The sequence below is a fragment of the Oncorhynchus clarkii genome, chromosome 10, assembly GCF_045791955.1.
Source record: "Oncorhynchus clarkii lewisi isolate Uvic-CL-2024 chromosome 10, UVic_Ocla_1.0, whole genome shotgun sequence".
Classification (NCBI taxonomy): Eukaryota; Metazoa; Chordata; class Actinopteri; order Salmoniformes; family Salmonidae; genus Oncorhynchus; species Oncorhynchus clarkii.
In genome coordinates this window covers 60,785,298-60,802,973 of record NC_092156.1, presented here as the reverse complement: position 1 = coordinate 60,802,973, position 17,676 = coordinate 60,785,298, and the positions used below count along the sequence as shown (strand labels likewise).

Sequence of the window (17,676 nt, the reverse complement as noted above, 5' to 3'; positions counted from 1 at the left end):
CCATTGATCTCCTTAGCAGGGTATGTCGTTCAAGTGTAATGTAAAAAAAAGTGTCCTTTATTGTTCAGTTTCAATCTACTGTCAAATACTTTGCGTAGAAAGTTCTTTACTGATTTAGTTATTATTCATCGCCAACTTTTGGTTTTGCAGTTGATCTCTTTTAAGTTGTTTGTCCTAACTTGTGATTTTTTTGCCTTTTACTTAAATTATTATTTTAGTTTAAATATATTTAAGTCAATTGTATGTAATTTGTTGTTCAATACCTTGACTTTTGAAATGCGTGAAATTTATTTGACTTTGACACTTATTTTGCTTTTTGTGTGTGATATCCCACATTACTAACTTTACTTTTGAAGGAAGTGGCTCAAATGGATGAATGTAGACTTGGCTGAATAAATTGTTAATTAAAAAGCACAACTTTGTTATACATTGTAATATTCATTACCAATAACAGCTACTAAGCTGTTTATACCGTAAGTGGAATATGAAAGGAGAGTTGTGTTATGAATTTAGATAAATTAAACAAATATACGAAATTGTATTCAAAGACGAAGGTTTTTATTCTTTACGATAAACGCACTATTGTTTTTGCTGCTGTTCTGATTCACAGGTAATGTCTACTACTGGTAACGTAAATGGCGCTTGTATCATTTGATGGCCATGTAGCGCACTTGCCTGGAGAACAAGTGTGTGACATCACTTGACTGGCAGCGCCGGGTGAGGAGGAGTAGCGGTCGGAGAGTTCACTTTGCCTTTGTGGGAGTGTTGTACTTACTACATTACGCGAACCACTGAAGGACAAGTTGTAAGCAAAGTTAAGGATTTCAATTCGGCTGCCGTTGACAACATTCGAGGATATCCGTTGGGATATCAAACTTTTTTTCCCGCTTGGTTGCGCGGTACTTTACTTTCCTTGTATGAAGCGACTCTAGTGTGACTCGACTGGCCCTAAAAGAATCCATATCTGGTCAAAGTATTCAACTGTCACAAAGCGGGACCCGTTCGCTATAAATAGCCCGGATAAGCAGTGGAGGAGGTACGTGCATACGAAATAACTTCTTGTTCTAGCAGAAAAGTCCTTAAATACAACGTTTAACGAATAATTTGCATATAAAGATCTTTTGCCATATTCCATGATTTAACCCAGACTGAAGCTTCAAAGTAACTGGTGTTCACTCGAAGTGTGGAAAAAACTAAAAAGTATTGTTTTACTTTGAAAGAACAATGTATTAATAATGCAAAGTTATGCGTTCTTCGCATTTTCACCCGTCATCGAATCTGCCTATGAATGACAGCTGTATAAATTCCCCACCTATCTTGTTAACCTAGGGCTTGTTAAAGAACAATCGAAGTGTACTTCATTTTAAAATAATACTAACGTATTGCAGGCCTACTACCCAATAACAAAAACCTTCGCATTATTTGCTGCCTGGCCTGCTTTATATCAACTCCAGAAAAGGACAATTACAAGCGTTCTAAACATTAACTTATCTCCCAACTCCTCTTCTTTCTTTCCAAATATAGTATAACATTGTTTGCAGTGAACATAAGTATTATTGTATTCGATCAACTGGGAACTCTAAATAACTTTGAAAAGATTGTCAATTCAGGCATTGTTCGATAGATTTAGGTTTTAGGCCTAGGTCAACAAGTGTAGAGCTCTTGAATGTCACTTGTATTAGCCAAATGTATTACAATTTGTGCTGAATGTGGTTGACTTACCTAGCTACCTTAAGATGAGTGCACTAAGTTGCTCTGGTTAAGAACCTCTGCTAAATTATTACATATACAGTTGAAGTCAGACGTTTACATACACCTTAGCCAAATACATTTAAACTCAGTTTTTCAAAATTCCTGACATTTAATCCTCGTAAAAAATTCCCTGTTTTAGGTCAGTTAGTATCACCACTATATTTTAAGAATGTGAAATGTCAAAATAGTGATTTATTTCAGCTTTTATTTCTATCATCACATTCCCAGTGGGTCAGAAGTTTACATACACTCAATTAGTATTTGGTAGCATTGCCTTTAAATTGTTTAACTTGGGTCAAACGTTTCGGGTAGCGTTCCACAAGCTTCCCACAATAAGTTGGGTTAATTTTGGCCCATTCCTCCTGACAGAGCTGGTTTCTAGGCCTCCTTGCTTGCACACGCTTTTTCAGTTCTGCCCACAAATATTCTATAGGATTGAGATCAGGGCTTTGTGATTGCCACTCCGATACCTTGACTTTTTTGCCACAACTTTGGAAGTATGCTTGGGATCATTGTCCATTTGGAAGACCCATTTGCGATCAAGCTTTAACTTCCTGACTGATGTCTTGAGATGTTGCTTCAATTTATCTACATAATTTCCCTTTCTCATGATGCCATCTATTTTGTGAAGTGCACCAGTACCTTCTGCAGCAAAGAACCCCCACAACATAATGCTGCCACCCCTGTGCTTCACGGTTGGTATGGTGTTCTTCGGCTTGCAAGTGTAACAGTATAACTTCAGTCCGTCCCCTCGCCCTGTCCCGGGCGCGAACCAGGGACGCTCTGCACACGTCAACAGTAACCCTCGAAGCATCGTTACCCATCGCTCCACAAAAGCGGCAGCCCTTGCAGAGCAAGGGGAACAACTACTTCAAGGTCTCAGAGCGAGGGATGTCACCGATTGAAACGCTATTAGCGCGCACCACCGCTAACTAGCTAGCCATTTCACATCGGTTACACAAACCTTTCCCTTTTTCCTCCAAACATAACGATGGTCATTATGGCCAAACAGTTCTATTTTTGTTTCATCAGATCAGAGGACATTTCTCCAAAAAATACGATCTTTGTCCCCATGTGCAGTTGCAAACTGTAGTCTGGCTTTTTTATGGCGGTTTTGGAGAAGTGGCTTCTTCCTTGCTGAGCAGCCTTTCAGGTAATGTTGATATAGGACTCGTTTTACTGTGGATATAGAAACTTTTGTACCTGTTTCCACCAGCATCTTCACAAGGTCCTTTGCCGTTGTTGTGGGATTGATTTGCACATTTCGCACCAAAGTACGTTCATCTATAGGACACAGAACACATCTCCTTCCTGAACAGTATGACTGCTGCATGGTCCATTGGTTTTTATACTTGTGTACTATTGTTTGTACAGATGAACGTGGTACCTTCAGCCATTTGGAAATTGCTCCCAAGGATGAACCAGACTTGTGGAGGTCTACAATTTTTTTTCTGAGGCTGATTTCTTTTGATTTTCCCATTATGTCAAGCAAAGAGGCACTGAGTTTGAAGGTAGGCCTTGAAATACACCCACAGGTACACCTCCAGATGCCTCAAAAGATGTCAATTAGCCTATCAGAAGCTACTAAAACCATGACATCGTTTTCAGGAATTTTCCAAGCTGTTTTAAGGCATAGTTAACTTAGTGTATGTAAACTTCTGACCCACTGGAATTGTGATACAGTGAATGATAAGTGAAATAATCTGTCTGTAAACAAATGTTGGAGTAATTACTTGTGTCATGCACAAAGTAGATGTCCTAACTTGCCAAAACTATAGTTTGTTAACAAGAAATTTGTGGAGTGGTTGAAAAACGAGTTTTAATGACTCCAACTTAAGTGTATGTAAACTTACGACTTCAACTGTATATTAAATGTAGTACGATAACCATGAGCTAGGAAACTACGAGACACCATCATTGTGTTCATAATCATGCATTGTTACAGCAGAAACCAGGCCTCTCTATAAATATGTTCCTGTTTGCCAGCAGACTGGGAGTGACAGGGGAGCTGTTTTTATCAGCTGTTCCCCATCAGATTTTAGGAGGCAGGCCAGGCTTCATTACTCCAATTCTGTTGCAAAGCGTTTTGTAACAGAAACCGTTTACTCCAAATGGAAAACGTTTTGCAACGAAAATGAGTTTCTATTGGACAAATTCAAGTAGGTCCTTCCCCGTTTTTGTCCTGTTTGCTTCTTAAACGGTTTCCGTTTTAAGACGTAATGAATACACCCTTGTTGAAAGAAAAGTACTGTAGGCCTATCTTCTTAAAGCAGTGGTTTCAAAATGTTTTTTTGCGGTCATGATACATGTCGTGATCCTCACCGAAAGTTAGTTGTTGTTTCTTGTTGTAAAGCCAAGTAGACTACTGTCGGAAGTTAAGTACAACGTTCTCAAATGTCTATTTTGACCCAAATGAAGATTGTAGCATTTTTTTTTTCGTGACCAATCAAGCCTGTCCCAATTTGCTCCCTCCCCCTTGCTCCTAAACCTCTGATGTTTGCAGATCTGAATTGTCTCGGTAGGTATAGGGCCTAAGCAATGTGGTGGTGAAGCTTCCACTATATTGATTAAACCTTACAGATCTGCAGACATTGGAGGGTAAGGGATGTTTCTAGCCATGCTCTGGGCTTGGGACACAACCCACAAGTAAGAACCGACCCCACCCAGCGTTTGGGGAAAAACTGCCTTAAGGTATTTGGCTGAAGTGTTGTTGGACCGGCAAACAGCATTCTTAATGCATTTTTTAAATATTTTAATGGCACCAGGCACAAACATCTCTGGACATTCCAGACCGTTAAGCAACACAAGTTAGTTTCTGTAAGTCAAGGGCCCACTTTTCAGTGTTTATCCAACACATCACGTTATTGGTGTTTACCAATAGTTAATAATCTCTAATTTCCTGGATCAATGTGGTGTTTGGATTTTGCTGGTTGGTCTGCCTTATGACTCAGTAGGTCTGCCTTATGACTCAGTAGGTCTAACTGGATGTACAGTAGGTCTGCCTTATGACTTAGTAGGTCTAACTTGATATACAGTAGGTCTGCCTTGTGACTCAGTAGGTCTAACTGGATGTACAGTAGGTCTGCCTTATGTCTCAGTAGGTCTAACTGGATATACAGTAGGTCTGCCATGTGACTCAGTAGGTCTGCCTTATGACTCAGTAGGTCTGCCTTATGACTCAGTAGGTCTGCCTTATGACTCAGTAGGTCTAACTGGATATACAGTAGGTCTGCCTTGTGACTCAGTAGGTCTAACTGGATGTACAGTAGGTCTGCCTTATGACTCAGTAGGTCTAACTGGATGTACAGTAGGTCTGCCTTGTGACTCAGTAGGTCTAACTGGATGTACAGTAGGTCTGCCTTATGTCTCAGTAGGTCTAACTGGATATACAGTAGTTCTGCCTTGTGACTCAGTAGGTCTAACTGGATGTACAGTAGGTCTACCTTATGACTCAGTTAGTAGGTCTAACTGGATATACAGTAGGTCTGCCTTGTGACTCAGTAGGTCTAACTGGATGTCCATAGGTCTGCCTTATGTCTCAGTAGGTCTAACTGGATATACAGTAGGTCTGCCTTGTGACTCAGTAGGTCTAACTGGATGTACAGTAGGTCTGCCTTATGTCTCAGTAGGTCTAACTGGATATACAGTAGGTCTGCCTTATGACTCAGTAGGTCTAACTGGATGTACAGTAGGTCTGCCTTATGACTCAGTTAGTAGGTCTAACTGGATGTACAGTAGGTCTGCCTTATGACTCAGTAGGTCTAACTGGATATACAGTAGGTCTGCCTTATGACTCAGTAGGTCTAACTGGATGTACAGTAGGTCTGCCTTATGACTCAGTAGGTCTAACTGGATGTACAGTAGGTCTGCCTTGTGACTCAGTTAGTAGGTCTAACTGGATGTACAGTAGGTCTGCCTTATGACTCAGTAGGTCTAACTGGATGTACAGTAGGTCTGCCTTATGACTCAGTAGGTCTAACTGGATGTACAGTAGGTCTGCCTTGTGACTCAGTTAGTAGGTCTAACTGGATGTACAGTAGGCCTAATTTAGGATCCAGCTGGTTGACCAATCAAATCATGTTGACTAAACCTTGTCTCGTTTGTTTTTGTCGTCCACGTTCTTGCAGACTTCCTTTTGAAAACATCGCTGGGCACTTAGTTGCCTTTTTCTTTACGTTATTTGGGGAGTCGCTGGGATTCTATCGCGCTGCCATGTCCACCTCCTATAAGAAGGAAGTAGTGAACTACAGGGACGTGGACGAGGATGAACTACTGAAGAAACTCTCAGAGGAAGAGCTACAGAGGCTGGAGGATGAGCTGGAGGAGTTAGATCCCGACGTAAGTCTTAAACGCTGATCATCTTGGTGTGTGTGTGTCTTGGTTATCTGGAGCTCGATCCCAACGCAATCTAGAACATGTATCTTTTAACGAGCTCAACAGAGATGAGAGGTCGGTAGCAGGATAGTGCATTAAATCACGCTATCACGTAAAAAAATCTAGGACTACAAAAGGATCCTTAAATCAAACATGCAACCCTCTATGCAGTAGATCATGGTATAACGCTCAGATATTAATGTTTACAGGTGTACCAGAGCCCTGGTTTAAAGTAGCTCACTATATAAGCATTAGGGTGACATCTGAGAGACGTGGAGAATCTCAATTGCGTCCTCTCGCCTCACCTCCTCAAAACCCATTGGAGGAGATGGTCTGAGGGGCGGGACCTCTGGCTTTCTCATCCAATGGGTTTTAAGATGGAAGCGAGGATGTGAGGAATTTGCAATTGAGATTCTCCCAAAGACTAAGACTGACAAATGACACTCAAACCAACTTGGTCAGGAGGAGATCTCAGCTGGAAGCGTTGTTGGATGACGACGTTGCGCAAGTCGGTCAGATTGATTTCAGATTTCATTACTGACATTTTTTCCCTGAACCTTTTGACATTCTTATAGGGCACCAACATATTAACCTGTCTTATCACGTTGATAACATAAATTAGCCTATATATCATCTCCCTGTATATTCAATTCAATATGCAGTTCTAGGTCTAAACAATACAGTGATCCTCAAACCAACTTCCCAGGGAAAGTTGAGAAAAACAGCAACTTCTCAGAGTTTAGACCTCATCTGTTATTTATAATATATGTTAAGTTATGCCTATCATATATTTATAATACTGTGTGATGCGGCGGTGCTTGACTTCATATTTATTCATAAGTAGCTCTTCCATCGAGGTGTTGACGACACAAGCTGTAATAGGGTTATGATGAATGGTCGACGGCTCACAACAAGTCTGGTTGCTTACAATACCAGGAGAGCCAGCCCATGCTTAGAGGTGTGTGTGTGTGGGTGTGTGGGTGTGTGGGTGTGTGGGTGGGTGGTGCTTGTCGTCTTTCCTTGACTTTTGACGATAGCATCCAGATCTCCCACAGAGCCACGTTAAAGAGTTAAACTGATATGTCAGGTATAAATACTACAGGTATAAATACTACGCTGTCTGTAAGCGGCCAGTGCACTAATAGGTGCTGAAAGCTAAGACAAGATATCGGTCTATCGCTATAATATGGACCTGGTTTAGCGTGCTGCGGTCTAAGAATAGCTATCTGGGTCTGGGAACTGCCTTTGTTATTTCGGTTAGTGTTATTTTAACACAGTGATGGTGTGTGTGTCCTTTCACTGTTACATTCGGCTATCCCACGAGAGTGGATGAAAAATGTAGTGTATAAACAAGTGCAATCCCACCCATTGCTATAATTATTGGCCAATGACAATCCTTCCCTGTAGTTAGAATACCCTCTTACCTAGTGTAAGTACAACCCTTTGTTAACATTATCGGCCAATGATAAATCCTTCCTGTCTTTAGAATGCCCTGTTGCCGGCCGGGATGAGGCAGAAGGATCAGACCAAGAAGGCGCCGACCGGAACCTTCCAGAGAGAGAACCTGGTAGCCCACCTGGAGAAGCAGGCCAAGGAACACCCTGACAAGGAGGACCTGGTTCCGTTCACTGGAGAGAAGAGAGGTATGACCGCAGTTCCCAGCATGATAGAATACCACTATAGGCCTGTGCTTCACTGGAGAGAAGAGAGGTAGTTCCCTGTTAGATCTGATCTGAGCACTGGCATAACGCTGTGCCGTGCCGACCCCCAACCAGGGTTGGGGTCAGTTCTATTTCAATTCAGTCAAGGAAGTAATCTAAAATTCCATGTTTCCTCATTGAGAAGTGTGGTAGGAGCCCAGTTTCATTTTGGTTCATACTCCAGATAGGTTTTACCAATATGGCATAATCTCTACTTGTGGGGTGAATCCATCCCCCTATCGGCCCGCAGCATACCACTCTGCATCCCACTACTGGCTTGCTTCTGACGATAAGCAGGGTTGGTCCCTAGATGGGAGACCAGATGCTGCTGGAAGTGGTGTTGGAGAGCCAGTAGGAGACAATCTTTCCTTTCCTGGTCTAAAAAAAAGATCCCAGGGCAGTGATTGGGGACATTGCCCTGTGTGGGGTGCTGTCTTTCGGATGGGACGTTGAACTGGTGTCCTGACGCTCTGTGGACACTAAAGATCCCATTGCACTTAACGTAAGAGTAGGGGTCCTGGCTAAATTCCAAATCTGGCCCTCATACCATCACGGTCACCTAATCATCCCCAGCTTACAACTGGCTCACTCACCCCCCCCCCCCTCTTCTCCCCTGTAACTATTCCTCAGGTTGTTGCTGTAAATGAGAATGTGTTCTCAGTCAACCTACCTGGTAAAATAAGGGTTACATATTGTTTACATGAAATCCTGTCAGATCTATGAACAGAAGGGATAGGGGATAGGGTCTAGCTTGGCTAGGAGAAGTGGCTGGAGGCCAACATGGACCGTGGCCAGGGACATGCAAGCTGTGATAATAACCTTGTGAGGTGAACCCTACTGTCAGCGTGCCGAGATACTAATACTTTCAGAACATTACAGCCATGTAACTACAGGCCTAAAGTCCTACATCCATCAGGACCAATCAGTGGTCTCAGACAATAGCTTGTTCTAGGAAACTGGACCAGTCGCAAGCCAGTCTGTATGCTGGTTCATCTGTTCTTGCATCTGTCTGGACATATCCAGCTACGAAACTGCCTGAGCTGAGTCTGCCTACCTATCAGACCAATTATGATCTCAGACAGTCTGGTTCTGGGAAACTGGGCCAGCCGCAACAGAGTCCTCTAGTTCGTCCTTCCTTATATCTGGACGTATCCAGGTAGAAAGCAGGGCCTGGTGCCAGCTGACTCATCCCAGATCTACTCAGGTGTAGATGTAGCCTGCTGGGTATCAGCCTGTCTCTCTGTGTGTCCGCCAGATCAGTTTTAGCGAGGTAAGGCCCGGAATCTCTAATCTTGATCACACAAGGAGTATTATTTGGGATGCAAGGTGATTTGTAGATCACTGATTCTGTGCAGTCGATCTCAAACACTCAAGCAAGCACTGTGTCTCAGCCAAGCCTGATAGGTGACAGGTACCGACCAACCACAGAGACGAACATCCTGCTACATCCTGGCACCCAGCAGCTAGCCTGAAGTTGAGGTGACTTTCCAGTTGAAAGTTGGAACGGCTCCACTGGTTCCATTGGTTCGTCAGACCCCAGAACAGATCATCCAGGCTACAATCAAGGCCAGGAGGACAGACACTGCTGTAGCTGATCCTGGACCTGTGACGGCTATGAATAAGACCTCAGACCTTGTATTCATAAAGTGTCTCAGAATAGGAGTGCTGATCTATGATCGGTTTAGCAGTTTAGATCCAAATGAATATGATTACATGGACAGGGAAGAACCTGATCCTACATCAGATACATATGGTCCCTGATCTAACGGTGGACTGTGGCCACGTCCCAACTCTCTTATCCCAAAGTCTGCACTTGCACACTTCCCGTTATGGATCAACTCCCATCCAGCCAACGATTCCTTCCATGACAGGGAGTGTGCAAGACAAGTGCACAGTCTGCAAACTTTGGGAGAACGGCCGATAATTGGACCACACACACAGCCTGTCACTGCAGCCTTCCTCCCCTCAGTGTTCATTCACATAATCCTGTTCCGGTGTTCTGAGACTTGGCCGGGGCAGCTTGGCCGGGGCAGCGCGACGCGGGGCGCTACATGTCAGACGTGGCTGGGTAAAACTCGAGAAGGTCTTCAAGTGCTTTACAGACACCCGGACCAAAACCCCAAACGGCAAGCAATGCAGATGTAGAAGCACGGTGGCTAGGGAAACACTCTCTAGAAAGGCAGGAACCAGGAAGAAACCTAGAGCGGAACCAGGCTCTGAGATGTGTCCAGTCCTCTTCTGGCTGAGATGAATAGTGGCATGTACTGTGTTAACGATTGTCCTCTATCTTCCAGGTAAAGTCTTTATACCTAAGAAGGTGGTGGACCCCATCATGGAGAACGTAACTCTGGAGCCAGAGTTGGAGGAGGCACTGGCCAACGCCAGCGACGCTGAGATCTGCGACATTGCCGGTAGAAAGACACGCACCTTCACGTGCGCACACCCATTTACAGACCGACATCTTTTCTGTTATCACCGTTCCTGTTTTATTTCCAGTCGATTCACCTTCTTCAGCGAATAAGTTTAAATCCACGCTAACCAAACAGTCACTTGAGAACGATCCCGGACACGGAATCAGCTTCACGGTTCACTCCTCCGTCAGTAACGTCCTCCTTTCCTCTCTAACTCTCCTCTGTCCCGTCTAGTGATCCCACCCTTCTTCTCCTCCTTCTCCCTGTTCCCCCTCCATATCCTGTCATCGTCATCACCCCTTCCATTGCTGCTCCTCACTGCTGTTTGGACACCATGGTTGCCCTCTCTCTGGGCTTTGTGACAAGCAGCCGCGGTATTTGCCAGCCCACACACTAGCTAGGGCCGGGACGATAGCAGTAGTCGTTGGCATCGTGGGCAAGGGAAACAGAAACACGAAGCGAATGTAACTTCTTTAGGAAGACAGACCTAATGTTGGAAACAAACCTCATTATATTGTCATCCAGAGTCTTATTTATTTATTTATTTTCCAAGCTATAGCACATGAAATGTTATATACAACAGGTTTTTTTAAAGGACCAAAGAGTTTGGAATGCTTCGTGTTTTCATTTTTGCCTCGGTGCTCCTGGTTCATATATTGCAATCGTCCCGGCCCTAACACTAGCTGCACGTTATATGGCCTGTATTTCTCTCCGCTTCCCTAAGTGTTAGTGTTAATTAGTGACAAGTGGTTTGCTTGCCAGCGTTTGTTTTTGTCCTCCCAGACATATCCAATGGTTTGTAATTAATCCACAGCCTGCTCATGATGAGTTTCCAACTAACTCTTCACGGCTGCTTAAAATGGACCGCTCGTTCTCCGTTGTTTATCTCAAAGATAACTAACTGTTCTCACACTCTCTGTCATGCTGACAGATGAAAATAATACACTTGCTTCTTTTTTCGTTGCTTTTCTGCTGAACTGCCCTCTTTTCACTCTCATTTTGTTCATTTGTACTGGCTCCAAGTCATCTACGGTGGTCCAGAAAGCACATTTTTATTCGAGTTTTCCCATCAAACTGGACACAAGATAAAACTACTGCTACTACTGATAATACATTTGATTTAAAGCGCTTTTCAAAAACACAAGGACTCTGTACAGCAAAAGAGGGGGTTAGGGGGGGGAAGCAAAGATAAAACATTTAAAACTAAGATTAAAATGAAAGCTAAAACAGGGATCTTTGCGATAATCAAGAACATATTGACTAGTCAAGCATGTTCCTGCGATTCATGTGGCAGCAGAGGCCATCCAAGACGGGGAGAATAATGTCTGCATTGTGTGACATCTGCAACAGTGACACAATGCTATTTAAACCATGTGTTTAATAATGACTTGCAGACGCTGGCATCGACGCACGTGTTGTTCTTTTGTATGTCTGGCTATGACAGGGACGACTATCTACTGCTGTGTGTGAGATTTTTTGCCAGCCGATAGTTTGGCTTGGATGTTTGCGAGTTTGAACAAGGCAGCTCTCAAGGCCCACTTGTGGGTGTCCTGTCTGCTATCTTAGCCAAGTAAACACAATGTGCCGAACTAAGGAGAGCGTTGGCACTCACACCCACGTCAACTCTTCGGTGTTTATCCTTCAGTGTTCACGTCATTTGACACAATGTATACTCTCTCTCCCTGTCTCTGTTCCCCCTCTCTCTCTCTCTCTCTCTCCTTTGTTTCTCTCTACTTTATTTTTCTCTCTCTCTCACTCCATCTCTCCCTCCTTCTCTCTCCACATCTCTCACTTAATTTTTCTTTCCCGTTCTCTCTCTCGCTCCTTTTGTCCGTCTCTCCATCTCTTCTCTTCCCTCCCTCCAGCCATTTTGGGAATGCACACTCTGATGAGTAACCAGCAGTACTACGAGGCTTTGGCCAGCAGCAATATAGTCAACAAACAAGGCCTTAACAGTAAGTGTGTGTGTGTGTGTGTGTGTGTGTGTGTGTGTGTGTGTGTGTGTGTGTGTGTGTGTGTGTGTGTGTGTGTGTGTGTGTGTGTCCTGTAAGTGCCAAAGTTTTCAGGCATGGTTTTAACGATGATTCATCTGTTTATCCTACCATGTATTGTACTTATTAGGGGTTTTGTTTTTCAAGTGGATTTAATAAAGAGTGGCACCAAAGCGTCCGTGTTTCAGACAGTTCAGGGAAGTTAAAAATCAAACATGAACAGAACCAACGTCAAAGGTTCAAAGAGAACTGGACAAAAATGTTCCTGTTTCCTGACTTTTACAGTCGTCCGTTGCAACCTTTCTGACGTTAAATAATATAATGTAAAGACATGCTGGTTCAGCCAAACAAACTGAGTGCTGCAAATCATATTTGTTTCTTTCAACGCCTCGAGTGCCATTGTTATTACTGATTTACATGATATAGGTATTGTTACTAACATATTTTCCTGTAGGCGTTATCCAGTGTACTCAGTATAAGCCTGTGCCTGATGAGCAGCCCAACTCTACTGACGTGGAGGAGACGCTGTTGAGGATGCAGAGGAACGACCCTGACCTGCTGGAGGTCAACCTTAACAACATCAAGGTGCTACATTATATTGATTCACATGCACAAGTCAGTATAATTGATTTATATGATGTCCTCCTACCATAAACATTTGTACATTTTTTTTGTTGTCATTTAGCAGACGATCTTATCCGATTTACAATAGTTAGTGCATATATTTTCCAACTTTTTGTTGTACTGGTCCCCACCGTGGGAATCGAACTCACAACCCTGGCATTGCAAGTGCCATGCTCTACCAACCGAGCCACACGGGACCCCCATAGGAGACACACATGTACCACACTATTCTCAGTCTGACTACAAGAGGTCAGGGCAAACCTCTACCCTGGAGTCAACATTTGATTTTGGTTATTCTCCAGTCTTTTCAAATGCATTTGTAGTCAGTCCGATTTAAACAGTGGCACGTGTGTGTGTGGCTTTATTGATTTGAAGCCTCTTGTGTTCCAGAACATTCCAGTGAAGACGCTGAAGGCCTATGCAGACGCCCTGACGGAGAACACTGCAGTGGAACGCTTCAGCCTCGTGGGAACCAGGAGTAATGATCCCGTAGCCTTTGTGAGTATTGCTGTTGTGTCTGGAGCAAATCCCCTACACGCATACTGTAACAGTTACATCAGACGATGTGAATGTACACATCTCCAAGTCTTCATTCGAAGTCATCTCCATCTGGAAATTCAGTTTAAAAAACAAAATGGCCTCCCATGGCCTTGATACCTGGGCCTGTGGCCTGGTCAAAAATATAGATGGGGGGAAAATGATGGCATTTCAGATATGGGTTTAATTATAGCCCGTATAAATATACTGTCCCCATTTGCTGTGTCTCAGGCTCTGGCAGAGATGCTGAAGGGGAACACCACACTGAAGAGTCTGAACATAGAATCCAACTTCATCACAGGGACGGGTATCCTGGCTCTCATCGCCTCACTGCAGTCCAACACAACCCTGCAGGAACTCAAGATCGACAACCAGGTACAATAAAATACAGCACAATCGTTATTGGTACATTCTACTGACAGACAGTGTAAAGGAGGCCTGGGTCCATTCTACTGACAGACAGTGTAAAGGAGGCCTGGGTCCATTCTACTGACAGACAGTGTAAAGGAGGCCTGGGTCCATTCTACTGGCAGACAATATAAAGGAGGCCTGGGTCCATTCTACTGACAGACAGTGTAAAGGAGGCCTGGGTCCATTCTACTGACAGACAGTGTAAAGGAGGCCTGGGTCCATTCTACTGACAGACAGTGTAAAGGAGGCCTGGGTCCATTCTACTGGCAGACAGTGTAAAGGAGGCCTGGGTCCATTCTACTGACAGACAGTGTAAAGGAGGCCTGGGTCCATTCTACTGACAGACAGTGTAAAGGAGGCCTGGGTCCATTCTACTGACAGACAATGTAAAGGAGGCCTGGGTCCATTCTATTGACAGACAATGTAAAGGAGGCCTGGGTCCATTCTACTGACAGACAATGTAAAGGAGGCCTGGGTCCAATCTACTGACAGACAATGTAAAGGAGGCCTGGGTCCATTCTACTGACAGACAATGTAAAGGAGGCCTGGGTCCATTCTACTGACAGACAATGTAAAGGAGGCCTGGGTCCATTCTACTGACAGACAGTGTAAAGGAGGCCTGGGTCCATTCTACTGACAGACAATGTAAAGGAGGCCTGGGTCCATTCTACTGACAGACAATGTAAAGGAGGCCTGGGTCCATTCTACTGACAGACAGTGTAAAGGAGGCCTGGGTCCATTCTACTGACAGACAATGTAAAGGAGGCCTGGGTCCATTCTACTGACAGACAATGTAAAGGAGGCCTGGGTCCATTCTACTGACAGACAGTGTGAAGGAAGCCTGGGTCCATTCTACTGACAGACAATGTAAAGGAGGCCTGGGTCCATTCTACTGACAGACAGTGTGAAGGAAGCCTGGGTCCATTCTACTGACAGACAATATAAATGAGGCCTGGGTCCATTCTACTGACAGACAATATAAAGGAGGCCTGGGTCCATTCTACTGACAGACAATGTAAAGGAGGCCTGGGTCCATTCTACTGACAGACAGTGTAAAGCAAGCCTGGGTCCATTCTACTGACAGACAATGTAAAGGAGGCCTGGGTCCAATCTACTGACAGACAATATAAAGGAGGCCTGGGTCCATTCTACTGACAGACAGTGTAAAGCAAGCCTGGGTCCATTCTACTGACAGACCGTGTGAAGGAGGCCTGGGTCCATTCTACTGACAGACAGTGTAAAGGAGGCCTGGGTCCATTCTACTGACAGACAATGTAAAGGAGGCCTGGGTCCATTCTACTGACAGACAATGTAAAGGAGGCCTGGGTCCATTCTACTGACAGACAGTGTAAAGGAGGCCTGGGTCCATTCTACTGACAGACAGTGTAAAGGAGGCCTGGGTCCATTCTACTGACAGACAGTGTGAAGGAGGCCTGGGTCCATTCTACTGACAGACAGTGTGAAGGAGGCCTGGGTCCATTCTACTGACAGACAATATAAAGGAGGCCTGGGTCCATTCTACTGACAGACAGTGGAAAGGAGGCCTGGGTAATGCCAAAATTTCACAAATATTACAACTTCTACAAATGATTTCTCAATGATGCTTAAAGATACAAATGTCAAATATGTGTCGACAATCCTTCCTCCAAAGGACCTTTCTATGGAAAACATTTCGTGAAAATCCCAATGAAATCACGGTATTTATTTTGTCCTGGTTTCATGAGGAATCACCCTATTTTTGCTGTCACAGTGCCCAGCCCAGCCAGTTACAATAAGACATCACAAGGACCACTTGAGTCTACTGTTTCAACAGGGTCAGATTGTAAAAAGCTAATCACTCAATTGATTCATTGTGGTGTGATATTGGTGCTAGTGCGAACACTTAGTAGCCGTTATTCCTTCCCAGTGGGCAAAACTGGCTGAAAGGACATCCTTGCAACCTGATTAACCAGATTGCAGCCAAAACTGGTTGAAATCTGGTTGTTGCAATGACCTCATTTCAACCAGTTTTGCCCACGCTGGGCTACCTCTTGCCAGTGAATCATTTTTTCCTAACATAAACTGTGCTGAATCTCTTTGATTCCGTAAGGTTTTATATTTAGACACATGACTAACAACTTTGCCTCCATTTATTAATTGTGCTGAGTCATGGACAAGCTGGTTGAAATGACTCCATTTTACAACCAGAAAAGGCTGCATTGTAACCAGTTATTTCAAACAGGACATTGGAAAATCACCTAGGTTTACTGGTTTACACGACGTAATGTCTGGTTGTAAATTGGTTTGTAATGGCGTCATTTCAACCAGTTTTACCCGATGGGTGATTCCTTCTATGTCCAGTTTTTACCCCAATTATTTAAGCTGTCCATCTGACAGAGCAGACAGGCTCAATCAACAGCTCAATTTGTAAGGAAACAAATGCTATTTGAATCCAGGTCTGATTCCCCCGCTCCCCTTCCTCCAGAGCCAACCGCTAGGTAACAAGGTGGAGATGGAGATAGCCAGCATGCTGGAGAAGAACACCACGTTGTTGAAGTTTGGCTACCACTTTACCCAGCAGGGCCCCAGGCTGAGGGGCTCCAACGCCATGATGAACAACAACGACCTGGGTGAGATGATGGTTCTGCTAATGCTAATGCTAACAACCTGGCTGAGATGGAGGTTCTGCTCGAGCTGAAGCAAACAACCTGACTGAGATGGAAGTTCTGCTAGCCCTAATGCTAACAACCTGACTGAGATTGAGGTTCAAAGACTAACTCACTCACTCACAATAGATTAAAATCGCTCTGTTATACTCACTGTTTCTCTCCCATCGACACTCACAATCTTTGAGATGTTTACTCACTCACTCACTCACTCCATTTTCCAAAACAACGTTGAACTAATAAAACCTGCTAGTGAAGGTGCAGAGCATGCGTCAGATGTAATTCCAGACCCAGTAGTAATCCATCTTAATTCACCATCACTGTTTAACGTAACTAAATAATGGGAGGAGCCAAGCCAATCACAATGCTCGGCTGTTTGGATCCCTTCCTGGAAGATGACATCACTAGTACTAAAGTGGTGCTCCAGTGAAACGCTCCCAGACTTCCCAGTGTGATCCCTCACAACAGCTGAGACACCACTAGAGACATGGGTTGCGTCCCAAGTGGCACCCTATTCCCTTTTTATAGGCACCCTATTCCATTTATAGTTCACTAACCTGTACAGTAGGGCTCTGCACTATATAGGGAACAGGATGCCATTTGGGATGTGCACTCAAATGGGTCTATTCAGGGACTTGTGTTGTTGCCTGGCTACCCAGACTCCTTACTCTGGCCAAACGCTGTGCCGCTCCACGCTGTAGGACGTTCCTTATTTCTCCTCAATGAGTCTGGATCTGAGTAGTTCCCCGACCCATCACTGAATGCAAACACATTCGGGGCCGTCTGATTGGTCCAGAAACCCATGGGTTGGGCCAGAGCCAGGACACAGTTGGGTAAAGTGGCGGTTTGAAAATTCATCATTGGTTTGGATAATCTGATTGGTTAGAGACGATCCAATCGGTGATGACTTTGTTTAGTGCAACGCCCATCATCACCGCAAACGACTTCAGTGACGGCAGTCTCGGACTAAAGTCTATAGCGAACGACAGAGCAGCGGGAGAACTTAGTGTGAGTCATCAGGCTACATCTTTTGGGGTCCAGAACACATGATCAAAGACATGTCAGGTCTTGTACAAAAGGCTGTAAAAAAATAAGAGATGGTCTTATACTAATCTCTTGGAACGAAATTATTGACCTAGTTTGCGCACCGACATCAGTGTGTCATCGGGTTGTTTTGCATCATGATGACATTTCTCTTGAACACAGCATGGTACCAGTTCTATCTACTCGG

At 44.2% G+C, this 17,676-nt stretch overlaps 1 protein-coding gene and 1 non-coding gene across 3 annotated transcripts in view; one reads left to right on the top strand and one right to left on the bottom strand.

Moving 5' to 3' along the window:
* The first annotated feature begins 628 nt into the window (after positions 1-628).
* The window catches only part of LOC139418888 (tropomodulin-1-like), a 20,786-nt gene continuing 3,738 nt past the window's right edge, over positions 629-17,676 (top strand). The window contains exons 1-9 of one of the 2 annotated variants that reach the window (XM_071168662.1): positions 629-1,036; positions 5,880-6,090; positions 7,613-7,769; positions 10,121-10,237; positions 12,103-12,192; positions 12,683-12,813; positions 13,243-13,350; positions 13,621-13,764; positions 16,265-16,409. In XM_071168662.1, the coding sequence (XP_071024763.1) occupies positions 5,965-6,090; positions 7,613-7,769; positions 10,121-10,237; positions 12,103-12,192; positions 12,683-12,813; positions 13,243-13,350; positions 13,621-13,764; positions 16,265-16,409 (1,018 nt within the window). In that variant the 5' untranslated portion in view covers positions 629-1,036; positions 5,880-5,964. The remainder of the gene's footprint in view (positions 1,037-5,879; positions 6,091-7,612; positions 7,770-10,120; positions 10,238-12,102; positions 12,193-12,682; positions 12,814-13,242; positions 13,351-13,620; positions 13,765-16,264; positions 16,410-17,676) is intronic. The other variant, XM_071168661.1, reaches the window with a different exon arrangement.
* Positions 12,977-13,049, bottom strand: trnaa-ugc (transfer RNA alanine (anticodon UGC)). The gene has a single exon. It is a non-coding gene; the product is annotated as a tRNA-Ala (tRNA).